Consider the following 27,323-nt stretch of genomic DNA (forward strand, 5'->3'; position numbering starts at 1 on the left):
CCTGCTGTGCCCTCAAGCCCAACAGTATTGCTGAAATTGGTGCCATTATACAGAAAAGGACAAAAAAAGTAGTCCAGTCAAAAAAGGTTTTTGGGAAGTGTGTGTATGCGGTAGAGTTGGGGGAAAGTAGAGATAACCTGTTCTTGCTGAGTTAAAAAAAAAAAAAAAAAAAAAAAAGATGTGAATGCGCAGAACCACATCGTGAACAATTACAATTCAGTTAACCTCTTACCACATTTAGATCATTCTGTAACTGCTGGTTCAAGATCAGAGAGTCTTTCACTTGAGCTTCCAGCATTGCGATCTTTTCCTCTTTCACAGCTAGTGTTGTTTTTAGTGCTGATTCAGTTTTGCTCTCCAGAATCTTGTATTTTCTGAAAGACATGAGAATAGCTTCCCAGTGTCTGCCACTAGAGTATGAGCCACCATCTGTACAGGAGACTTCACCTTCACCCATTCCAAATCTCACCAAAGGTTACATTACATGTGTTTGCTTCTTCAGGAAAATGATTTACTCTACTGCTGCAGATCGCTACTGATACATTATGGTTGGGGAAGCTGCTTTTGGAAAATCCAATCAATTTTAACAGGGGTAATGCCAGCATAGCTCTACAGAAATAGCTAAGAGCTACGTAACTTAAAAGAAAGTAAGTTTTTCTATTGTCCCCCTAATTACACCACAGAAATTTCTTCTCATAGCTCTTTTGTATATTCTTAACAAGGAGAAAAGTCTGCAGTAGATTCTAAAGACTCCTATGAGATGAGTATGTTTCTCTAATTAGGTCTTACCTAATTAGAACTGGGGTTTCTTTGCTCATTACTACAGGACTTGCAAAATAACTTCTTGAAATCAGGAATTTCTTAGGCAACATCTGTGTTTACGTTAACAGGTGCTTGGATCAGCAGTTACATGGAGTAATGACAGACACTGTCTAACAGACATTATTCTTACTTGTAAAGAGAGTATGAGGAGGAATACACACTGGCATAGCTAACCAGTTACTCTGCTACTCTACTGGGGAGTTGAGTGGGACTGTAGCAACACTGGCTAGCATGGAGAGAGAAAATGGCATTTCTTCCTTCCATCTAAGAAAAAGGTTTACAAAACTTGTAGTATAGTGCCAAGCTTGCTAGAGAAAAAATATGTTTTATGTCCAAAACTGGTAAGTGTAATTGGAGTGAGACAGACAAGAACCAAAAAGAAAAGCAAAAGGCTTGAGTTAGGCTGAGAAAAAGCCTGTAGAGTCAAAAGAATGACTAAGAGAGCTCAGTTTCCTTACATGCCATCATTGCCGTTGTCATCCTGTAGCAGCAGCTCTTTGTTCAGTCCTATCTTCTCCAGTTCCTGGCTCAGTTTGTCCAGCTCACTAGACAACTGTTGACTCTTCAGCTTCTCCAGGACCAAATCCTGTAATAGCACTAACAAGATTAGCTGCTGTGCAAAAGGTGGTGATAATGATCCAGCACTATAGATTAATTTTTTTCAAAGTACTGAAAAAGTAATTGGATAAAATCCTAGTTCCAAGAAGGCCAGCTAAAATTCTTCATCAGTGACACTTGAGTGCAGAATTAAATTGATTGCTTTTATTTATAGTTTGCTTGGAATAAATCTGAAGAATGCTTCTTTTGGCCCTTGTCTTGCTCACTGAACTGAATTACTTCTGCCACCACTGGCATCCTGGCCGCCTGCCAAAAGAGGGAATGTGTGCAGGCCAGGAGACATCCCACCGTTATACCACTGAAGGGTTGTCTGCAGGTCAGAGGACATCAGCAGAAGGAATTCCCACCTCTCAGCTAGAATAGAAAGCCCTGCTGAAAAGCCCAGTCAACACTGGCACACACACACACACAGAGGAGTGACAGGACTTCAAGATTAAAGTTTCCTGAGATAATATGGTTAAGATGTTATTACAAAGGGACTTCGTAATAGTGCATTTTCACTATTGACATAGGTAAATTACTGGCAAAATTTAAAAAAGCATAATTACATTGTCATGGAAGAGACAGGACAGCTCGGGAGACTAGGAAGCTTGGTCACTTATTCTGGTACCTACTGGTCCATTCTGGTTTCATTTAGATTTCTTTGGAAGAAACTTAAGCACAACCAGACAAGGAAGCCATACAAGGAAGAGATTTGATGGAGTTGTACCAGAAGGTATATTGTGACAAAGCTTTGCTGTTATGCCAGTAAAGTGGTTTGTGTGGAAATGGCCTGAGAAGACATAATACCAGTCTGCATCTTTAAAAAGGACAAATCATTTTTGGTGCATAGCCAAGTTCCAAAATTCCTACCATTCAAAATTCTCTGAAATGCAAATGTACCAGAGAACTATGCTGCTCATGTTTCTGCTCAAAAGTTTTCTTAAACAAGGCATGAGGGAAGAACTACAAAGTTACTGAAGCACTTCAAGTAAGAAAAAAAAAAAATACACTGGATATCAAACAGAAGCAAGAATAAATTTTAAAAAATACTTTGTTAAACATAAACTGTAGGTATTCAATAGTCCTCTGATATCACAAATTTAGACACGCATTCATTCACATGGAAAGGGGGAAGAAAAGGTAAGGTTGAGGTCAGTGCCAGTATACGGTCTGCAAACAGGTCCCTGCAACATCCATGATCTCCTCTGCAGAACCTATGGAAAGGAACTGAGGAAAAGAAGATGTGTTTCTGTCTGCACCACTTGGAAATCTGCACAAGTCTGAGAAGGGAAAGATTAAAAAGGAGTCTTCTTAGAAATGCTATTTTATTTATTTTTAAGGAAAGTTGGATAGAAATACACCTTGGGACCATTTCAAATGTTTCTGATAAACTTTCTCCTCCTCAAAATTACACTAATGCTTCAAAAACTAAACGAAAACGAAATCTTCAAGTAAGTAATTGCTTACTGCATTAGTCTTGCTAAACTTATTTATTTCACTGAGCTACCGCAGCACTGAACTCTTTCCTATGAATGCTCTTTCACAGGAAATCCTGTTTCCAGCAGGACAACAGCATGGGGGCAGGCAATGAGAGCAACTTGCAAGAACCTGAACCTGAACCTGACCTATAAGGCCACTACAAAGAGTGTCGGGTTCTGGCACACACATCATTAGTTTGCCAATGTCCTAATGCTAATTGTGTCTTTTAAAAAGATGACTACTAGGAAAAGTGCTATTACTGCACTCTGCAGCAGAGAGGGGTGTCGGAAGAGATCTCTGATGCTTAGCAACAGAGCTGCTTAGCATGTTCTCACCCTGTATGGAACATGCTTGGCATGTTCTCACTCTGTATGGAAGGTTTTTGGAAAAACGCTGTGAGTGTAAAGCAAAAACTTGGTGCAGCTGTTACTGAAAGGCTTAGGTTGGTCATCTGGGATGGTTCTTGTCTTAGATAAGACTGTTTTAGAACAGGGATGTTAATGTGTCCTCAAACACTCTAATTTCTAAGCTTAAGAGTCAATCTTCTCTACTGGAGCTCTCATGTCAGCAAACAATTTTGTGGTCACAGGGTTAGAGAAAAATACCAAAATGATTGGTTTACAGCTACCACACGGGAGCTGTGTTAAAACCCTATTCTGCATGAAAAGATGTCATTTGGAGACATTGTGTGTTGGGGACATAAAGTGGTACAATCCAGTTTTTGGCAGGTTCCACTTTCCAAGGCAATTCTATCCAGTGATGCCTGATATGAAGACCTCCTAGCTTATGTTTTAAATAGTCATGGGACAGATGTCTCCCTTTGGTACTTCACCAAAGAACTGAAATAAAAAATAGCATTGAAACCAATAGCATTGTTTTGCTTACCTCTCTCAATGTAGCTAGTGTTCTTTTATCAATTGTAACTTGCTTTATGAGATCTTTATTGTCCTTTTCAAATTCTTTCAGCTTATTAGATGAATCTCTGAATCGAGCAATTTCCTTTTCTAGTGTCTTGTTTTCTTTCTCAGCAACTGCCAACTTTACAGTACTATCATCCAAAATAGCATCTTTCAGCTCCACTTGCTGCCAAAGCCGTTTTGTTTCTTTCTCTAGCATTTTTTTGTCTTTTTCAAGCTGAGAAACTTCTTGTTCTAGGGCTTTGTTCTCCTTTTCTAACCTCTCTAGCTGCTTGGCAGAAATCTTTAGCTCCTCAAGATTTCTCTGGAGGACCTGATTTTCACTCTCCATTTCCTGCACTTCCTTTTCTAATTCCTGGATCTTTTTGCTGCTGTTCTCCACAATTTGTTGAAGTCTCTGGTTTTCAGAGTTGACACTCTGATAGCTTAGCTCCAGTCTCTCTGATTTCTTGCTCATTGCTTTTAACATTTCCACATTCTTTCTTAAGTCCTCTTTCTCCCTCTCCAAATCTTTATTTTCTGCTTCTATTTGTGCCATTTTTGTGCTGGTAAATCTCATGGTCTCCACCACTCTCCTAAGCTCCAGATTTTCTTCATCCAATTGCTTGTTGTCCCTTTCCAGGTCTCCAAGCCGGATGGAAATGTTCTGCAATGTGTCCAGAGATTTTCTTAGCTTCCTATTTTCCACTTCCAGATTCCCATTCTCCTGCTCAAGAACTTCCACTTTCTCTGTCACTATTTTCATTGCTGCTGCCTTCTTTGTGAGCTGTTCATTCTCCCTCTCCAGACGATGGAGCTCTTTTTCCATTTCTTCTACTCTTTCCACTTTTTCTTTAACCTGGTCAAAATCCTTTTGCAATTGTTTCTTCTCAAATTCCAGCTTGCTCAGTTTGCTACTAGTCTCTGTAACTGTTTCATGAAGGATCTTATTCTCTTTTTCAATATCTTTTACTCTTGCCTCACTGCTCACTTGAGATCTTTGTCTCAGGGATAAAACCACTTGATTAAGATGATCATTTTCTTGTTTAAGGTCCTTTATCTATATAAACAATAAAAAAAATCATGCAAATATTATTCAACTACCTTATGAAGTATAGTATAAATTAGTCCTGAAGAAGACAGCTGATTGTTAACAAACCCATGTCCATTTAATCCAAGACAAATTTCTCAACAGTTTTCCCTGAGTAAAACCAACAACCCAACCTAATAAAAAAACCTGTTACCTCTGGCAACCTGTGATTCTAACAAATTAAAAATAGTGCTATATTCCTGCTACCAGCTAAGAAGGTCGAGGTAGAGGGAGAAAGTAGAGAGCAGACCTTCGTAGAAGACCTTGGAGAAGATCATAGAATGGTTTGGGTTGGAAGGAACCTTAAAGATCATCTAGTTCCAACCTCCCTGCCATGAGCAGGGACACCTTCCACTAGACCAGGTTGCTCAAAGCTTCATCCAGCCTGGCCTTGAACACTTCCACAGTTTCTCTGGGCAACTTGTTCCAGTGTCTCACCACCCTCACAGTAAAGAATTTCTCCCTAATATCTAATCTAAATCTACCATCTTCCAGTTTGAAACCATTTCCCCTTGTTCTATCCCTTCCTGCCTTTGTAAAAAGTCCCTCCCCAGCTTTCTTGTAGCCCCCTCAGGTACTGGGAGGTCGCTATAAGATCTCCCTAGAGCCTCCTCTTCTCCAGGCTGAACAGCCCCAATTCTTTCAGCCTGTCCTCATAGGAGAGGTGCTCCAGCCCTCGGATCATCCTTGTGGACCTCCTCTGGATGGGCAAAGATGCTTTGTTAGGAATCACTCCTAATAAAGGGTATCTTTCTATCTAGGTTTACATTCACGTTGGGATCTGAAGACACAAATTATCTCTGATAAATTGTTACAAACCCCAAAACATTTGAAAATTTGTAGCAGTCATAGCTCTCATTAAGGACACACTTTCTGTAAGAACAGTACACTTACTCCACTGATCAAATTTCACTGAAAGATCATTTACAGATCATTGAGAGAGGTCTCGCTATGACATGTGCCAGCTCTTTAAGTAACCTTGGATGGATCCCATCAGACCCCACTGACTTACAGGGATCCAGCTGGAGCAGCAAATCTCACAAAAGTTCAGGGCTGGTAGGGAGTTTATCAATCTCACAGTCATGGTTCTCTAGTCCAGTGCACTGGGGGTTCCTGAGCCCGTCCTCGGTGTTGAAGACTTAGGTGAAGAAGGCATTGCATGTCTCTGCTTTGTCTTTTGCACCTGGGACACGGCAACCCTGGATACACACACAGACTGGGGAATGAGAGACTGGAAAGCAGCCCTGCAGAGAGGGACCTGGGGGTTCTGGTCAACAGCAAGTTGAACATGAGCCAACAGTGTGCCCTGGCTGCCAAGAGGGACAACCATGTGCTGGGGTGCATTAAGCACTGCATTGCCAGTCCGTTGAGGGAGGTGATCGTCCTGCTCTGCTCTGCACTGGTGCAGCCTTACCTTGAATACTGGGTGCAGTTTTGGGTGCCACAGTATAAAAAGGTTATAAAGCTACTAGAGAGGGTCCAGAGGAGGCCACTAAATTGGTGAAGAGCTTAGAGGGAAAGCCGTACAAGGAGAGGCTGAAGTCACTTGGTTTGTTCAGCCTGGAGAAAAGGAGACTGAGAGGAGATCTCATAGCAGTCTATAACTTCCTCGCAAGGGGAAAAGGAGGGACAGGTGCTGATCTCTTCTCTCTGGTGAGCAATGATAGGACCAGGGAAAATGGCAGGAAGATGTGCCAGGGGGGGTTTAGGTTGGACATGAGGAAAAGGTTCTTCACCCAGAGGGTGGTGGAGCACTGGAACAGGCTCCCCAGGGAGGTGCTCACGGCACCAAGCCTGACAATATTCCAGAAGCATTTGGACAACGCCCTCAGACACCTGGTCTGAATCTTGGGATTGTCCTGTGCTAGGGCAAGAGTTGGACTCGATGATCCTTGTGGGTCCCTTCCAACTCACAACATTCTACGATCCTAAATTTCAGCTGAAGCAATTGTGATTTAGACCGCAATTCGCATTTGATTCTTATCTAGACAACATCCACAGAAATCAAAAAGGACTTAGACATGAAAAAATCAGAACCTGCCCTTTTCTGACAATTGAAGCTACTTCTGGTTTTACTTCCTGCCCTACCTGTGAACCATTAATTCTTACCACAAAGAGTCTGTATGCGTTCTAACTGACTTTGGTGGTAAAGTGTAGTATCCCAGGTAGAAGTCTGGGTAAGAACCCTTCATAATGAAAAGCACTACACAAATAAGACATTTTGTTATTTAATCTTCAACCCACAAAACCTGGAATAAGTTTTAATACAGGTCGAAAATATACAGACCAGTTTCCAATGATCTGTGTCTGTATTTTCTTTACTATTCAAATTAATACAGATGACACACCTTGCACAAACCTATAATAGGGTAGTTTCAAGGCATTGTACATGAACTGCAGCATGGTAGTAAAAGCTGAAGTGTATTTAAATTATCAATCCAGAAGACATAATTGCTTTCTTGGCATATTTTTAAAATAAAGAGAAAAAAAAAAAAGTTGCATGGCTAAAGAAAACCCCACAACCAAGCCAATCAGGACATACAGCTGTCAGAAGACCAATCTTCTGCCATAAAATGGGGTTATATTTGCACATCCTAAAACCCGCTGGTATCCCATTTAGTAAGATTCAGGGCTTTTTTCCCCCAAAGAGGGAAGGTCTGTCCTTAGAACAGCCTAAAGATTCCCCTATGGTAACAGGAACAGCAGCTAGCAAAGTATGCTGGGCTTTTTTTGCTTGAAGTCTTTTACCTACATTTGAAAAAGTTTAACCTGCACTTAACAGCCCTTAAATTTCCCTATCTCTATGAGAGAACCAGATGCTCTAAATGGCATTAGCAAATCACCACTACTGAGCATACACTTTCATATAACACTTGTGAAGTTTGCACCTGTCTGTCTTTGTCAGCTTTTAGAGTCTCCATGACAACTTGTAGCTGTTCTTTATCTTTTATCAGCTCCTCACTCAAGGTCTCCAGATCTTGACTAGTTTGCTTCTCTTTTTCAATTTGATTTTGCAACTTCTCAATCTGTGTGGAGAAAACACACCAAAACACATCAGCCACAGCTTGACACAATGACTGTTTGCACTTATTCTGAAGACCAGAGAGGAATGAGATGGGGACTATGACTGAAAAATGTAATCCTTCTCTTCTGCAGTTTGCCAGTCCTGAGACTGGAGGAGAAGGAAATGGACTGTTTTGTTTTTTCTCACAGTGCCAAGAATCTCCTTCATTACTATTAAGATCAAAGCATATAAGCAGTAAGAAATGCTTCACCTGCCCGAATGCCCTGTTGTGCTCCTGTCATCAGTGATTAAGTTTCTGGTGCCCACCTTTCTGAGAGACTTGCCTCCCTCCTCCTAGCCTTTCCAGCATTGATGGCCTTAACCTACCAGTGAATGCAGAGAAAGTTATTAAGACAAATCAGTGAGGAACAGAATTAAAAAAAAAAAAAAAAAATCTGGAAGAGAGGAAAAGCACTGGAGTTTCCAAGTTTACCTTCTACTCTCCCTGTGCTCTATTTGCCTTCTGTTTTCCTCAGCAGGTGAAAACAGTGGATTTAAAGGATTTATGAATAAGGACCCAGACCTACAATGAATGACGTCTTGCTTACTCCCTCCTTTTGAAGGTCACACTCATAATGCACTAAGCACTGAAAAGCAGTAGCTCTTCAGTATTTAGAAGCAGGAGGTTGAGAGCTAGGCTCCCTGAGTCAGGAATTATTCCTTTTTATGCTTGCAAAGTACCTTGAGCACCTACAGCTCTGCACAAGTATCAGCTCATTTTTTTTGTGTTGCTATTATGAACTCTGCCAACAGTGAAAATGTCAATGAAAAAAGTATTAACAATTATTCTTACAAGTGGGAAATAGCTGGAGGCTGGGCTCTGCCTATGTCAACATGTGCCTCATTACAGGAAGTGTTTAAACAAGCAGAGGCTGCCCAGATTGGAGATAAGAAGGGCTTAACAGTTCAAAATGTTAAGGTTCATTGGTCTCAAAGGAGCTGTTCAGAGAAAGCTGTACCAAACTCAGTAACTCAGCAATAGCTGGTCTTCATTATCACCTCCCAAAAAACTGGAGGCAAGTACGAAACTACTGTTTACAGCTTGTTTCAGTCCAAGAAGTAGGAATCTAGAGGGGGGGGGGGGGGGTAGACTGCTGCTACTTGACTGTGCCTGAGAGTTTTCTATTATTGGTTCCTCTGAAAACCCTGCAAGAAAGAAAAAACAATATGTACGTGACTTTTAGTTCTTGTACATCTCCTCTTGTACTCCCTGAATAATCAAGTTTTGGCTATATGATCCTTCCAAGAACCAGATCAGTAGATAGCCAAGCATATTTGAACAACAATTTTTGAAAGTGGATGAAATCTGACTCTAGTTAAATGACTTTAGGGAGGTAAGACTTTACTATGGGTATCTCAGGAAAGTTACAAAAAACCCACAGGCACACAAAATCCAAGAAGAACACTTGTTTATGTCCTGTCCTGTGACTTTATAGGTATTTCTCTTTCTTTAACAGTCCTTAACAACTGTTGCCCTCTCCTCTGTCTACTATAGGGACCATTCTGCAATGACTCAGAGACTTTCCCTATTACCCCCCTTTCCCCTAGCACACCCTGCTGTGGACATGCATACTCTCTAATTAAGGGGATACATATGTGAGAGAAATACAAAAACACATTGGAGAAAGAGAAGACTAATAAAAAAACAAATTTAAACATCTCAAATTAAGATTATTTTACATATCATGTATCAGGTTTCTGTGTACTGAGAGACAACTGTATGTCTCACACAGACTATATGTGTTAGATGTGTGTGTAGCAGGGGAAGGGCCACCTTGTGAGAGCAAAAGCTCCCCTGGCTCCAAGGCGGAGACCTCCCAGCCCAGGCTGAGCCAATGAGCACTAGAGAAGTGCCTCTGCGAATCCATATTTGTGAGGGGAAGGGCTGTCCTGAAAAGAAGAAGGTGGAGAGAACCTGGAGGAGAGGCCATTGACCTGAACAAAAGATGACCACTGGCCTAAACAAAGAGAGGGCTGCATTGCCAGGAGGAAGGAGCAGGATGGGAAGGACAGAGAACCTCAGACACCCAGTTCAACACATGGAGTAGGAGAAGGCAAAGGAGGTCCCTGCAGCCCATGGAGGTTCAATGCTCCACGCTGGAGCAGAAAAGCTGAGCCCAAGGGCAAGTGTGACTGAATTGAGACCCTGAGAATTGCTCGATGCCTGAGCTGGGGTGGACCCCCAGAGCCAGGGGGTCAGTCTGCAGCCTGTGGATATCCCCATGCCAGAGCCAGGAGCTGAGCCCAAAGAGGCCTGTGACTCCATGGGAAGATCACTTTGGAACATCTTGTTCCTGGACTTCCATGCTGGGAAGAGCAGCAGAGGTGAACTGACTGAACCCCCATTCCCTGTCCCCTGTGCCGCTGGGGGTGGAAGGTAGAGAAATCGAGAGCAAAGTGATTTGAGCCCGGGAAGAAGGGAGGGGTGGGGGAAGGTGTTGTAAGATGTGGTTGTTATGTCTCACTGCGCTACTCAGATGATTTGCAATGAATTAAATTGATTTTTCTTCCCCAAGTTGAGTCTGTTTTACCTGTGAACATAACTGCTGAGTGAGCCGTCCCTGTCCTCATCCTAATACCGTGCCCTCTTTGTTGTTACTCCCTTCCCATCTCACTGGGTACAGGGAGGGAGTGCAAGACCACATGGTCTACCTGTGGCTAAACCACCACGCTATGGAATACTGTCTGTTGCCTTTTTTCCCCAAACGTCCTTGAGTGGGAGATGAAGTCCATCAACAACATGACTGGGCTGTGGTATTCAGTCAACAGCTCCCATCATATGGTGTTTCTCTGGTGAAGAATTCACACATTTCAATTGCTCTTAACAGTGGTATTTTTACCTGACTTTTTTTTCCTCATTAAGGCATACAGTGCCCCCCTTTCACCACACAGGCATTCCCCATTACTTTTTTTTGCCTTATTTAACTACCAGACCTGTAGGTGACCTCATCATGTCAATGCATTCATCAAAAACATCAGACTAATTATGGAATCACAACTGTTGGCACCAATACAGTGCCATAACAAGAGGTGCCCACAGGAATGTGCCTGGGGCAAAGCCAAAGGTTGACCACAGTTGTTCAAGTTACTTAAATTGCTGTACACCACAGGGATCTGCTGAGTGCTTTATATGCCTTGATCTCAAATTTTAAGCATGTAAATTAGAGCTGGAGTGAATTACTCATACACAACAGGTCATAAATGGCAGTGTGGAAGAGGAGTACGGTGAACTGAGTTTTTGCAGTTTTCCTTGTCCACAGTAGAAAGCCAAGAAGCAGAACTGGTCTCTCAACTTGGCAAAAGAATCTCTTCAGAAGATGGAGTGATCCAGTGATGGATACCTGTACTCCTTAGCAGAGAAACTGGCACTCTGCTAGTTACAATCTGGTAATCCATGACCAGCATTTTATATCCAGATTCTTTCTCCCCTTGTCCTTTAAAACATTCCATCAGGCTATAAGCAGGCCAGAGAGGACTGAAATCTTCGTATCAGTGCCACACACACAAGTTACAGCAGCAATGGGAAAAGGAGAAGTCTTATATTCTGGATAATTTAGCAAAGGTAGGAATGTGGAAAAAGCTGACACGGACATTTTTATACTCAGACTAGCAAGTATCCTCTTTCCCAATGGCACTTGTCTCACAGTTCAGGATGTAAGTTACTATCCAGAGAAAAATAAAGCTAGTGGTTGGAGATGAACTGAGTGCTGTGTTTCACAAGGACAAGCATTTGAGCTAAGTGTAATCACAGTTAATAACAGTGTAACACACACATATTAAAAAAAAAAATAATTAAAAGTTATGATCTGTGTGTTTGCTACAAAGCTTAAAAGAACCCAGATGTTTACAGAGAGGGAGTCACTAGAGAACTTTTAATAGCCAAAAGGACAAGACAAAGAGAAAGAGCTGATCCGGGACTATGGACAGCAAAAAAGACTTGTTTAACAATATACTAACCTGAATTAACCTGTGTGATTTATTTGACTGACATGGAAACAGTATTAAACCTTTCAAACAAACAAAAATAGTTCAATGTGGCCATGGCTTCTTTGCCTAGTAGTGACTGTCATAAGACAGGAAAAAGGTACACAATCAACAGTACAATCTGACAGGGGCAAATGAGCACTGAAAGACAGCTTTTATGAAACAGAAACAGTCACTTTTGCTTACGAGCACACATTTAAGCAGACAGTGAAGTAGAAGGCAACAGAATACACCAATGTTCGAATGCAATTAAATAGCTGGGCTCAAAAACATGCCCAGTCTTCTAGGGAACACAGGTGAAATCCCCGCAATTCCTCACCATTCAGGAATGCTGTACAGCTGTGCACACTGTTTAAAAAACAATAAGCTCTGTTTGTTCCTGTGAGCAAATTACCTTTTTGCTAAGCTGTTGATTTTCCTTTTCCAGTTCCACAAACTTCAGGCTGCTCTCTCTGGAAGCCAAGGAGGCATCTCTCAGCTCTTGGATTGTGTTCTGCAAGCTCTGATTATCCTTCTCTAGCTTCAGTATGCGACTGGAAGCACATTCATTCAACTCAAACACAAAGGACTTTCTGGCTGTTGAAACATGAGAATCAGAAGGTAGCACGAATCAATTCACAAACATCTCCCTTCCTAGGTCCTTAAGATTCATTTGTATGAAGACAATTGCAGTCAGATCCTTATCACTTCAGCTTGACTGCTAAGTAAACACTTTGTTAAAAACAGAACCCATTTTCACAGATAACAATTAAGACATTTAATAAGTAGTGAAGTGCCTGAACAGACAATAATCTTGAAAGTTACTTAATTTCTTAACTCTTCTTAAAGTTCCTTTAGCCATATTAGTAGCATAATATACTTTGATACCCTCTTATACTTCCATCAGAGGAAATAAATTGAGGCAGAACGTAAACTGTGAAGCATTTACTTAAACAGCAAGATGGTGACTTCCAAAATTCAATCATATTTAGCAAAGGAAAAAAAAAAAATCTTACAAAAATGAGTTCCAGTGCTTATCTTCACAGCTACGTCAATAAGAATGTGCTGAATCAGGGACAATATTTTACTACCAGGTACTCAGGCACAGGACACCCATGAGAATGCTTCATCATAGAGAAGTGTCTGAAGTTGAAGTGTCAGAACTGACAAATTTTATGCAAGTTTTACAACAGAAATGTTATTTTACTCCAAATGTTTGTACATCAAAAGTCTCACCACCTCTCAGCCTTAAATTGTAGCACCAAGCCTCATTGTTCTGTTCATTTATTTGCTCAGCATCTGAATAATTATAAGAGCAATGCTCTGTTTCACATGGAATAATTGCTACTCTTCACCTCAAAATCACATTTCCTATGAAGTTTTCTTTAACGTTGTCTTTAAGTCTCAGAAAATTATTCACTCCTGCTAAATAATCAGCACTGTTACATACACTGGGTACTTTAGAACTGGCAAGTTTCTTGAATGGTAAAATCACATATTTCTCTTTTATGGAGATTTACCTGGAGAGTTTTGGTCAGATGAAGACTCAGATAGTAAACCTTAACTGAATACTCCAGTTGAGATCTGTCCTGCAGCAAAGCCCATCTAAATGCCTTTTCCCCATGCTTATTTTTCCAATGTGTTTGAATAAAATATTCCAAACCAGCAGGTAAAATCTTCTGCTATCTGCCACCCTGCCAGACTCAACTTGAAATCCAGGAACACGAGGTTTTTGAGAAGAGCTTTGCAGGCTGACTATTTGTTCAAACAAGTTGCATTCAAAACAGCAATATGCATTGAAATGGAACTTCTCAAAGAGAATTATTGTAAAAGTAGGACAGCACTTCTGTGAAATAATTTAAATTTTCAAAGTATAATGTTCTTAAGTTTTTTAAAATCAGGCTTCCTTCACTAATTTTTTTCCCTACTGAATACAAAACATTACTTATGTTCTCAGTTCCTCTTACTTTCTTTTTGTTTGGTTAATCAAAGAGGTTCTGAAGCTCCAGTGCTGAAACGCTAAGCATTGGCGCAGTGAAGGAATCGCATATTTTTTCTTTTTTTTTTTTTATTTTGCTGAGCAAACTTTCAACGTTATGTTTGACAGAAGTGAATAAATAAGAGAGAACAAAATAAAACTAGCATCCTTCCTTCTATTACACCACTAGTGAAACCAGATCAGAAAGGAGGCAAAATGCTGTTTGAAGCAAGACAAAAAAATTAGATAATTTTACATTTTCCTGAAATAATCTTCATCAAAATTTGTAAGTTTTGAGAGAACTGTGTTTTTTCCCCACTGACTAACATAATAAGCAATAAACTTTATTACACATAAGGAGGAATAGAGTAGCATTCACTTCTCAGGCTAAGGTAAACCCGTTTTGCAGGATTATTAATTAAATGTAACAATTAATTAGCCATTACTCTTAGTAATAAGAACTCAAATCCTAGGCAGCAAGTAGATTTGAGAACTGGTGTCAGGAACACTTTCAGTTATTTTACACAAAAAAAAAAGTATTCTTCTAGACAGCTTTACTGAAAACTGAACATCTGCTTACTCCAATTTATTCCTTTGTCTTCAAGTTAAACTGTTCCTGGTACACAAAGCCAAACATGCAAGACTTGGCAGAATCAGGTGAGTAATCAATAAAAGCTGCACATTGAACTGCACAAAATAGCTTATATTTCCAAGTTCCATTCAGCATTGTTATTTAGGCTGGTATTAGAGACAGAATGAATGTTAGACAAAGAAACCAATGCTAAAACCTGACTAGTGAAGGAAGCACTAGTTATTTTTGTGACAGTGGAAATCAAATCAACCATTCAAAAAAATAATCAGCCAGTTATTTTAACTGTACACATTTTTTCATTATCTAATAAAAATAAATGACTTCAGCATACACTACTTCCTGGGACTTATAAGGTCAGCTAATTGTCTGTACTAATTGTACTAAAGAATACTAAAGATCACAGACTCCTCCCAGGCACTCAGTTAGAAATATCCAGTGTTTGGTGTGACATTTCTGCAGTGTCATTCACAAAACTTTATTTTTTACAGTTTTTATCATTTTACTAAAAGTCACTCTCTCAGTGACAAAAAAATAAAAGGAAAACATTTTAATGCTTTCAAAAGAAACTGAAAGAAACTAGAAAGAACACATTTTAGAAGTTCCAAAAAACTAAGTTCAAAGCAAGTGACTGAATGAGGGAAGTTCTCCAAACTTACACTCTACTTCTGTTCCTGTCTCAGTCAACCAACACGTCTACTCCGAAAGACACCAAATATACAACAGCTACCCCAGCTGGTACTCACTATCTGCAAGATCTGTGCTTTTAGACAGTTGTTCTAGTTCCCAGCCTAGGTGTGCAGACTCATTCATGCTCTGTTTCTGTGCAATCTCCAAGACCATGTTCTCCTCCAGCAGCTCTTCAATTCTTTTCTTGTCTGTGTCCCGGTCCTGTGCAAGACACACATGAGTGAAAATGCATATGCACCTTATCTGTAGGATTGCTCTGTCAGTTGAACTGCTACAAGCACAACACGTGTCGAGGGTAGAAATATCTCCTCAAACACTGTGTGCTTTTATATTAAAATACATGAACAGCATGAAATGTTTGCTGTGGGCAACCATATGGGCCACAAAATGCAGTGCAGAGACACCCAACTGGCCCTGTTCAGCGTCAGCTCAGGTCCATGATACATTTGGAGGGAGGGTGATTGGAGTGAAGACATACTGGGTGATAACAGGGCCCGTACAAGCCAGGGATAGCAAGGCAGACTAGATTCAAGCTGTCTCCAGAGCTAGGCTCTTCCAAAACATGTAGCATCATGCACTGACACAGTGCAGACTCTGCAGATACAACCTTGAAGTCTACCAGTCTGCTTCAACTCATCATGTCAAATTTGGATCCAGTCATATGGGTCGGCAAGTAACATCTGCCTCATAATTTGGGTTTTAAATTACCCAGAAAACAGATGAGGAGAATGAATCTACCATTGCTTCTTTTAATTATTTTGGCCATTTGCATTTGTGAGAGCTGAAGTATTGCCTCAGAAGGTCCCAATTTTGAGAAAGTGTTACCCAAAAATTCATTATCCAGTCAAGAATCATTAAAAATCACCAGCCACTTCGAAAAAGTTGTAGTATGACAGGGCCCTTATAATGTCCTGAATCAGTCATTAAACGTAACTTCACACAGCACCCTCAACATCCTTGTTTCCAACAGACCCTGTTTGAAGCCCCATACGTTAAACCCCTATACAGTTAAATCCACAAGAATGCAAAACACAATGGGATAAAAGAAGGACTGTGAAGTAAAATACAGGACATGAAAGAGTATTTATTATTTCTAGTGTGATTATAAAATCCAGTGTTGCTTTTTGTTTGTAGGCAATAATCTGTCACTTCTTACATTTCCTTGTCTCTGTAACAATAAGCCAGATCTTTGATTTAGACAGAAATCAATATTGGAATTTTGTGTCTTTTACAGCTTCTTAAAGTCAATGTAATGGCTGGGGATTTTATTTACAACAAGAAAGATAATTTACTACAGTAGATTTCATTTCCTGTATCTAAGAGATTTCTACTTAACTGACAGATTTTAACATCTCTGTTATCAATATGTATGAAAGCAATCTGTATTTTAAACTCGTGATATACCTTCTCGCATACAATCAAATTCGCCTATCTCACACAAAGTAGCAATGGCAGCATACAGTACTTACACTGTTAACGTTACAATTATTTCAAAAATTCACATACATGAAGTTCAAACTAAAGATCTCTTTAAAAGCACTGTTGATTTATTTGTCTGTCTCCACTGGTTTCTGTGACATAAATCTGTGGCCTAGCATAAAAATAGAAGTTCAAAGAATCAGTATAATGAAAAGGAAGGGCATACCAGCTCTACATCATGCAGTTTGGATTTCAACTGCAAATTTTCCTTCTCTAATTCATGCAGTTTATCACCACGAGCTCTTGCCATTGTTAGCTGTTCTTCTAGCATGGCCTTTGTTTCAATTAATATGATGTTGTCTTCTCTTAACTCCTAGGAGAAAAAGTAACAATGTTAATCTCTTTACATAAACTGACTTTTCAAAGACCAGATGACACTTCTAAACTGACACTGCAAAATACAAGAAAGAAATGTGATGTTTCTCTGTTTCATAAAAAAGTTTTTACCTGATATTTTAAGGGAGATGATACTATGTTTAATTATCCGTGAGTCATTAACGTAAGTACATCTAATATTTCTTATTGCTTTTTCCTGAATTTTAGACATTTAATGGAGTACCTATTGCTTTATATGAGGCTAGATCAACAGATGCACCAAAGAGATTCAAGACACGCAAGAGCAACTGTTCAACTCCAATGTTATCATACCATTTCTTTAGCCAACTCACTGTAGTCCTCAGTTTCAAAATAGGTTATATTTATTTACTTTCAAGGGATGTTATAGTGTATTCCAAGCACGTTGGTGAGCACTATCCATCAATATATAGAATCATAGAATTGTTTTGGCTGAAAAAGACCTTTAAGATCATCGAGTCCAACCGTTAACCTAGTACTGCCAAGTCCACCTCTAAACCATGTCCCTAAGCACCACATGTACACATCTTAAATACCTCCAGGGATGGTGACTCCACTACTTCCCTGGACAGCCTGTTCCAATGTTTGACAACCCTTGCAGTGAAGAAATTTTTCCTAATATCCAATCTAAAAACATCCATATCTGTTTCATTACACTTTTATATAAATGTCTGTTTAATAAAGTTTCTCTCTCTCTCTCATAGACAGAATTTTAATTCACTTCAGAGAAGTTGTTTAATACTTATCATTATCCCAAAGAAACACATGAGCATTACCTGCAAAAGTCACACTGCTTATCCATTACAGCTTTTGGATTTGTTTTTACTGAGTAAAGTTGAACTTTTTATTCTGCTGTAGCCACAGCATTAGAAACAATTATACTACACTCTGAATGTTCTTTGCAAAGCAACAAATGAAGCTCTGTGTTCAAGTATCTTATCTCCAGAAACATGAAATGTGCAAAGCATAAAATCTGGCTGTGTTTTCTTGGCCATGTTTTAAACACATTTATTAAATTAGGTCTTATTTCAAATTATATAATCTCACTGCTAGCTTTTACTCTTGTTGATTCTCAGATAAGTCTTGAGTCAGAGACAGTTTTCTATGACAGGAACGTATCAGCATTTAAAAGATTAAGCGGATACAGAAAGGATTTTTGCCCACAAGAGTTACAATGGGGCAAGAAGCAGATTACTTGATTTTCTAAAGAAATTTTATTTTGCCTTTCTTTGCTTTCCTCCCTCCATCCGTTCCCCAGCTCCAATGAAATATGCAAAAAACAAAAATGTGCACACAGGCAGGATGAAATGCTTATGGCTTGACAAGTTTATTCCTGGACAACAGTCCTCAAAATGTGAAGTCTCTGCTGACATCAGTGTTCATGTCTGCTCTCTCAGACCACAAACATCCAAACCAAGTAGATTCCTGAAAGATCACCAGGCATGACCAAATCACTTTAGTTGCTTGATCAGCAACTACCTTCTTATTTTTGGGGGTAGAGTCAGCTTTAAGAAGCCTTATGTGGATCAGTTCTTTAAAAAAAGAAAAAAGAAAATAGCTGTAAAGCACAAGTTAAGAATGTTAAGATAGCCACTCCCCTTGTCTTTTGATACTACAGGGGGAAAATTATTTAATAGCCTTATATGGCAAGTAATCTTAGTTGTTTGCTGCATCCTGACTGTAGAAGGCATAATATGGAAAGTCTACCTTATGCAGTACCATATTGCCCTTGATCTCTCAATGGGTCAGCTACCAACTTGCAAAATACAAGAGGAAAAATTTCCCTACTACAGTAGCGTTAAAAAGACAAGAATATTACTGGTTGTGAAGTGGTTCAACTATTGCAATTAAAATGTCTGAGTATGCAAGTAACTAAAATAATAATAACAATACTGAAACACTAATTTCATAGAACCAGCATTTTGGGCCAAGTCTGATGTAACAGGGTCACTTCAGAGTGGACAAAATAAAAAGGCTGACACTAGACAGATGACAGACCAGAGGAAGCACACAACACAATGCGCTGGGTGCCATGTAAGCTGCCAGAAATCCTGTAATGAAACAGCAACATGACAAGAGTTTATTTTGCTAGATCATCACACTTAATCTGGACCACAGCCCTAAGAAGTAAGGTGGCGTCTGACCTCAAAAATATGGCCTCAGAACTTTCTCCAAAACTGCCTACTAAGCAGGAACTAGTTATTTTAGTGTCTCATGAAGAGTCAAGCTATGTGCCAAGTACATACACATATCCAGGCTCTGGTACAAACCACACATCAATAGGAGCTCAAATATATAGAACACTGAAGCACTTTCCATCAAAGTGCCCAGGAAGGGCAGACATGTCAGTTCAAAGTAGTTCTGATGAAACCTTAAATTAATAAGCTGGTGGAAATGCCTGCTATGTCAAGGTCAACATTGCTCACTGGTGTACCCATGATCTGAGGTTGTCTTAATATTGAAAAGTTCATATAATTTAAATAATTACACCATGGGAACTTTGCAAAGTTACCTCTCAAGGCCTGGAAGGTAAAACTGTCCTAACTAAAACACGTCAGCACTAGTATGTCCCAGAAGTCACTGGGATAACGTTGGTGCTTTAAGAGCCGAAGCTGCAGGTGGCCTCAGCCTTGAGCAATCAATTCCTGAGCTTGAGTGAAAAATAAAACAAAGTGGAAAAACAAGCACACACACACAGAATCGTAGAGGTTGGAAGGGACCTCAGGTGATCATCTAGTTCAAACCCCCTGCCAAAGCAGGTTCCCTACAGCAAGTTGCACAGGAAAGCGTCCAGGCGGGTTTTGAACACCTCCAGAGACGGAGACTCCACAACCTCTCTGGGCAGCCTGTCCCAGTGCTGTCACCCTCACAGTAAAGAAGAATGTGTATGAGACAAGATAAGGGATGACTTCTGTGCTGTAATTAGTAAATAGTCAGGAGTAAAAGAATGGCTTGTGAACAGGGGGAATTACCCAATCATGTCAACTGTTTAGGCGCATGTGTGATAAGGGGTAACGAATCAAAAGTGAAAGAGTGCCGCGTGCTTGGGGCGTGCTGGAGGAAAAAAGGATATATAAGCAGTGTAAAGCTTCAATAAAGTGCTGATGCCTGATGACACCTCGGTGTTGGTCATTTCTTCATCCGCCACAGGATAACATAGTTGACCTAAAAATGTGTCTGGATACAAATCACACTTGTTAGACTTGTGGTGTTCATGGGGTGGTGGTGCTTCCACTGGAATTAAGGTTTATTTTTTCTTTAATTAACAAACTTATCAACATTATTTTGTAACTACGAGTTTATTTTTAAATTGACAGCAAAAACAGTTAGCTGTGGATTTCTGGTTTTTTTTAAATACAATGAATTTACAGGGCAAGTGATTAAAAAACCCCTTTGTTTTATATCACTTACACTGTGATTTAAAATTCAACATATATAATTCTGCTTTTTCAATTTCTAAAATAAATCACATATTGTGGTTTGATCCTGTATCACTGTGCCTTGAAATAGCTTTAAGGATGTGTATTGTGTACTCATATGGTCACAATTAACTCTGGGGGTAAGTGGTTGCACAATCAGGGTGTGTTGCTACTGGAAAACATGTTCAGAATCTAAAGTAGCAATCAAATTGTTTAAATCTGAAACTAGAGAATTTGCACACACATCCATACCTGGTTATTAAACAGAGTTCAAACCCCTCCCTTCTGGCAGTTCAGAAGCTGCCTCTACTGAGCCATGACATAGTGAATATCTTGCGACAGTCAAACATTGCATTGGACATCTATATGAAAACATACAAGAGATGCTTTTGCTTTTTTAACTTTCACAGCAATTCCTCCCATCATCCTGCATGGAAACGTGACTGCAGTGAGAATGAGGAAGAATGGGCAAGGCAGACTCTCTGGCCTCAGAAAATGATCTGATCTCCTGGAGCAGCACAAGGTTCAATGGAGAAGGGTGCCAAAGGGAAACTTTACATTGGAGAGAAGAACCTCCTTGGAGGAAGCCCTGCATTAAGCCTGCTCCTCCACATTCACAGTTACAACCTCATTAAGCCGCCCCAGCAGGAAGGCCTCTAGAGCATATTCATCTCCATGTTCCTTGAACGATGGTCAAATTAAAATGTCATTTCTGAACAACTTTGTTGAGACATACAGAGAAGGAAAAGAACGCATGTTATGTTCACACAGGGAAAGACTTGCCCTCCTTCTGCAATAGCTCCTTAAATCTCTTCCTACCGCCACTCCCGATTTGTATTTTGTGCTTTCAGAAACTATTTGTAAACTTGCTCGGAATCCCTAAAGCTTGTCAAGGTATCATACATAGAACCATTCCATATCTTTTGCTCAAACTACCAAATGCAGATGTGAAATACAAAAAGGAAAAGATTTTTAAGCACTCATTTAATAGCTTTCTGCATAGATACACAAAGGTAAATCACTGTTTCTTCTCACCATTTTGGCACTGCTTATTAACAATGCTGTCAAGAGCCTACTGAGCTTTAAGGTATCATATTACCATAGAAAAGTGGCTTATGCTGTACTTTACAGACCTACATTTTCATTGCTGTGTCTCTGTAAAATCTGTTCAAGTCTTAAGACTTAGAGCTTAGGTAGCCAGCAACAACCAGTACATCCCATGAGCTGAATCAGCACTGGTAAAATTTTTAGTGGTAAAAATCTCTACCATGTTACATCCCTGCACAAACCTTACAACTTGGAATTGTAAGACAAGCAGTTTTTGAGGGAGTGGGGGGAATTTGAGCAGACACTGAACTGACTCCAGACATTAACCTTTCTTTTGAAGGGGCAAAGTACTTGCGACAGACAAGACAGAAAACTGAGGGACCGTGGAAAGTCAGATACTGGCTCCTATGCACAGCCTTTGTCCTACTCCATGACCATAAAAAAAAAAAAAGACAGAATAGTGCCCTGTGGCATCCTCTGAATATATCAGCATGAAACCAGTGGAGTTTGCCTGACGCTGCCACTGGCAGTCCATAGCTGTGCCAAAACTTGATCAGTGATGGAAGAAGGACTGATGAGAATGTGAAACTCTCTGGCTATTCTAGACCACAGAGCAGCCTGCAGACAGCTGCACAATCCTGCTGCATATTAGAAGAGCTCAGCCCCTACAGCAACAACTTTTGCTAGCGGCCACACTGTGGCCCAGAATTAGAGAAGTGCTGTATCAATGGGAAATATTCTTTGTGCCACTACTGTGTTTCAGGGAGGTATCCTTGGAGATCCAGCACTCATCTATGACATTCAATACTTTCACCAAAAACTGGCAGAGTGCACGAGGGAGTGAGGAAAGTTGGAACAAATTTGTAACTGAAGTGGAGGTCTCTTTACTGAATGATATGTTAAGAGAGATTAGCATGCAGACAGCAGAGCAGGAGACTGCTGGCTCCAAGACAAGCAAGGATGTTGAAAACTCAGGAACAAAATTAGCTACTCCCTTGATCTCAGAGGAAGACAACACTAAAAAACTCCTCTCCTAGCTCTAAATTATCTGAGCAGCAGATAGAAGCTAAGCCACTCCAGAGCCCAGCCGAAAGGAAAAATGCCGGGATGCCATGCTGACAGCTAGTGTGCCAGGTTAATGCACGACTAATTTGCCAGATTGAGGGAGGAAAACACAGAGAGACAGAGCTTTATATTTCCTAATGTAAACTGTGAATTACTGAGAGGGAACACAGGCTTCTATAGTCTATTACTACATTTAATAGCCATCTATTTTAGTGAACCTATTCTTAAGAAGCAGCAGCTAGCTGGTCCCTTCAGTTAAAAAGGGGGGAAAAAAAAAAAAAAGTTACCCACAACAGAGTTTATAGAGCAGAAATAAGGTCTGTGTTCCATGCCAGAGGCCTGGCAAATGTGAGTTTCAACATCACTCTTCCATTTCTTCTGTTACATATATGGATTACTGAGAATTTAGGTGAGAATGGCTCAAAGTACTGAAAGGAAAGAAATAAGAACAGTCTCACCTAACTTTAAGCTCAGCCATGCTTTAAGCAATGAGTTTGTCTAGATGATCTCCAAGGTCCTTTCCACCTCAGTTAATTAATAATTCCAGGATGGGCATAGCTGCAGGTGACTAAGCTGAGTAACTGGCATTACTACTGGAACAAAGATAAACATTTCTCATTGACATACCATACTCAGGGCACTAGGGAAGATCCAAATTTTCTCTCACTTTCTACTACAAGCAACAGTTGCAAAAAGAATGTGTCATCTGAGGTCATGCTTAAAAATGCTTAGCAATTTTGACAACAGTTGCATCTGCTACAAACCTCTAAGAAAAAAACAACCAGACATTAATTTATTTAGTTTATACATGACATTTAAAATGTTGGTCAAAGGAACAATTCTGGAACACAGGCATTTTACCCAAGAGTAAATTTTCAAGGCTACACTACAGGTCTGGATTCTCTAGAATAGGCATCCAGAAAAGGTCTGTCCTATTTAGTCACATAGTGCTGAACTAAGCAGAATTTAATAAAACTAACAGGTATTTATTTTTTGTGTGCACCAAGTCCTTCTTGCCACTGAAAGAAGTTTTAATGTTGCAAAGTCAATAACTATGACATATGTTATGAAATTTCCACTTGCTCTGATTTTTTGCTACAGTTAGCTCAATGACAAATGACACATGAACTGGTAACACAACAAAAGCCAAACATTAAGGACTACTCAGCAAATCTTTCTCCCAATTTTTACTTGCCTCCATGCGAGCTTTGTAAAAATCCACATCATGAAGTTTTTCTTTGCACCGAACAAGTTCCATCTCAAGTCTCTCCACACGGTTTGCCCTCTCTCTCAGAGAGTCGAGCTCATCTCTGTATGCTCGGGCAGAGCGAGCATCTGAGGCCAGGTGGATATTCTGTGAGAAGTTAGGAAAAAGCAGGGAGAAAAATCTTAACTAATACTTGAAAACATGTTCTTTAAACTTTATTCTTATTTCTTTACCTACTTATTTTAAGCGTAAGCAAGTAGCATTCCCCTGGTTCAGGAGTAAGAGAATTCTACTGGCTAGTAAATTCTCTGCAAGACAGAGGTTCTTCAGCCTGTTGGGACTCTGATATTTCTAATGCCTGATGCTGCATAAGCTTCAGGCATAACTAGGCTATTTGGAAGCTAAACAGAGGAGACTGCCCTCACCAGTTAAGTGAAAAGCACAGCATTGCTATGCCACAGCCATAACCATCAAACAGCTTGCTGGAGTAACTTGTTTTCCTCATTAAAAACAAGCATAGTAGTATTTTTAGCCTCACACTGAAAGAGGCTTTTTTAAACAGGAAAGACTGCCACAGTAAAATGAGCCCATCTTACCTCTTGTTTTATTTTTTGCAGTTCTAGGGTGAGCTGCTCAACTTCATGTTTAGAATCTACAAGCTGCTCAGACTTCTCTTCCCTGAAAAGTCAGAAAAATCACAGTAATGATTTTTTTTTCCCCCTGAAATCATATTGATTATATGGACACTGGTAGGAATCTGGAAAGGAAGACAGAAATCTCCTAGCATATTCTGAACATAGAGACTCTTTGTCATGACAGCTTCATAAAAGTGAGAGGTTTTTTCTCATGATACCATACATATGTCATGGATCTGATTTTGCAACTCTGTTTTTATACCTCTGTTTAAATCCCATTGGTGCTACTGCTGTCTTAGCTAGCTCCACCGGCCTCTGGACCTCCCACCAATAATTAAGAAGTGCAGCTAGCAAGTGGCATTTTGAAGAAGGAAAGAGAGAGATGAGACACAAAAAGAAAAATGGAAGTAGCCATCACTCTGTGTTTAAAGACCAGTTAAGAAAGAAGAAAGATGGAACACCCATACTAGCTTCCTACTGCTATGAATAAAAAATTTGGAAGATGTTATTTGAGAAAGTCCATGGCAGCCAGTGTACTGAAGCAGACAGGTAACTGCATTTTCAGGATGCACAAGACTTAATATACATGTGTCTCTAGAAGTACAAATCACTGGTGACTCACAGCTCCTGCCGGATTCTTCTCAATTTTGCCTTTGTGTCTGCCAGCTCAACTGCAAGGTGCTGCTTGTCTTCATTAGAAAGAGGGCTTGCTGGGTTTGGTGAAGAATCTGGACTTGGTGCTTTCAGAGGACTTGGTGGTTGCTGAGACTGAAGATAATCTCTCTCTTGAGTGAGATCTACAATGACCTGTAAATACAGAGATGCAGTGTCAAAAGATAAACAGTATAATTATACATTGTTTTTCAAGTATCTAAATACGATTTATATGTGTAGAAAATTATTAGCCTGGCATTATACAGAATTCAAGCAATAGCCAGGAGGGAAGGTTACATCAATTCCTTTCAGATCTCTGGAGAAGGCTTCTCCCCTCCTTTAACCTCTCAATTTTCTGTCGTGGTTTTAGCTGTGATTGTGTAAGTTAAAACTGTTAGTTGTTACAGTTTTTCACAGGAAAAAAAAAATAGAGGAATCTAGTTTTTTCTAATCACTGGAGCCCGTGATAGTAGATACTAATGTTAGGAATTCTCCAAGCAAAATAGACTGTTTATTTTGAACACTGAAAGGGAAATGTTTTAGTGGTCTGAGCATAGTGTTCAGGTCACCAATGTAAGCTGCTCCTAATGCCTACCTGAACTGATGAGTCAGCAACAGATAGGGCTATCTTCACACAGGAAAAAAAAAAAATAGAGGAATCTAGTTTTTTCTGATCACTGGAGCCCGTGATAGTAGATACTAATGAAGAGACAGGTGAGCAATCACTCAAAAATGACTGAATAGACATGCATAGACAAGAATCTCAAGACAAAGTCACAACTTCAAATACTTTGGTCTCTCCACGGAGAGATCGCTCCGCTTCTCTTTACCAATCATTTCACCACACACCTCAGTTTACACAAGAATCAATGGAAAAGTAAAAAACTTTCTATACATTTACAGAGGTGTAGTAGAAAGGTGCGGAAGTAGAAACCCAATGCACAAACAAGACACAAGTGAAGGAATGGATTCTGCATCTGCTGCTTCACATAAGCTCTATATGGGAGAGATAAGCCATCGTACTTCTGTGCATTCATCTCTCTCATCAATGAGCCTCTTAAGGTGGAAAACCATATTCCTGGAGAGAGACTCTAGCTCTTCTGGGGCCATATCTGGGAGCTCCAGCCACTGTAAGTCAAAGACATTCTCCTGGTTGTGAGTCACCTAGGAACAGGAACAAAAAAAATGTCTTACCACTGGTTGATTTGTATTACTTGTTTGCTGTACGTGCTGCATCCCTCAGGTTCTTCTACTGATCAATTAGAAAACATACCACATTTCACCAAAACCAGGTTGTAAGTAACAAACACAACTACCTTAACTATAACACCATCCAGCAATTTCTGGTATTTAGATTTTTTCATAATTATTAAAGCTGATCAAAAGTGATCAGACATATTATGATCAATAGCACTTGTGTTTGCATATTAGAAGTATGCAACCGTCTTACTGTAGACACTGAGGTCACCACAGGGATTTGAAGGGACTGATCCAACACTGAACATTTAGCTGGTGTCTCACTAAGAAGAAGCCGTGCTTTCAATGAATTTGCAATTTGCAACTAATACAGATGGGAGGAGCTGCCTTCAGCAGAAATGTCTCTGGTTGCTGCTAGCAGCGTACCTTTCCACTGCTATCTTACCCAAACTGAATTCCTCCAAATCATTTAGCAGAAATGTCAGGCAAATTTCTCAAGCTCAGTTAAAGACTCTTTCTTTTATCATAACATATGCTTAGTTCATCATGATTTTGTGGGTTTTTTTAAAGCAGAACTGTTTTTTTAAAGTATTGAGAAAAAAGTTCCTATCTTATACTTTCATGATTTATTCCTCCAATCTGAGTGTACCAGGCTTTCTATACCTGCACCCACCGCCACTCAGCCGCAGCCAGTGCCTGCTCCCAGCAAGGCACAGCCAGCAGCGGCCTTTTCTACATGGTTCTCCTTCAGGTCACCAATGCAAGCTGCTCCTAATGCCTACCTGTATTCCTTCCTTCTACAGAAACTTTCAAAGTCCAAGAATACTTGTCATTGGATAAAACTCTTTAAAAACAGAGTGTACATCCAATTTCAGCTGCAGAGCACTCTTTTCAAGACCATTGGAACTCAGACTGGGGAGCCTGTCTCTCAATACAGGACTTGGGGACTAAGTGCCTACACCATTGCTGCAAGGGGCACTGCAGCTCCTAAGCCACACATGCTTTTTGGAAATATTACACACAGACCCTTAAAACAGTTCATTCTACACAATCTATAACTGGCAAGCAAGGCATTTACCACTGCATCTCTTTAAA

General features: G+C 40.0%; 1 protein-coding gene across 1 annotated transcript in view; it reads right to left on the bottom strand.

The window, feature by feature from the left end:
* CCDC88C (coiled-coil and HOOK domain protein 88C) overlaps positions 1-27,323 on the bottom strand; it is a 92,097-nt gene that overhangs the window by 22,215 nt on the left and 42,559 nt on the right. The window contains exons 5-15 of the mRNA XM_029087149.1: positions 26,055-26,195; positions 25,000-25,184; positions 24,339-24,420; positions 23,731-23,889; positions 16,817-16,963; positions 15,228-15,372; positions 12,330-12,511; positions 7,776-7,913; positions 3,787-4,857; positions 1,281-1,408; positions 233-374 (exon numbers count right to left, since the gene is read on the bottom strand). Coding sequence (XP_028942982.1) covers positions 233-374; positions 1,281-1,408; positions 3,787-4,857; positions 7,776-7,913; positions 12,330-12,511; positions 15,228-15,372; positions 16,817-16,963; positions 23,731-23,889; positions 24,339-24,420; positions 25,000-25,184; positions 26,055-26,195 — 2,520 coding nt within the window. The remainder of the gene's footprint in view (positions 1-232; positions 375-1,280; positions 1,409-3,786; positions 4,858-7,775; positions 7,914-12,329; positions 12,512-15,227; positions 15,373-16,816; positions 16,964-23,730; positions 23,890-24,338; positions 24,421-24,999; positions 25,185-26,054; positions 26,196-27,323) is intronic.

This window comes from Antrostomus carolinensis, unplaced genomic scaffold (assembly GCF_000700745.2).
Source record: "Antrostomus carolinensis isolate BGI_N321 unplaced genomic scaffold, ASM70074v2 scaffold41, whole genome shotgun sequence".
Taxonomy (NCBI): Eukaryota; Metazoa; Chordata; class Aves; order Caprimulgiformes; family Caprimulgidae; genus Antrostomus; species Antrostomus carolinensis.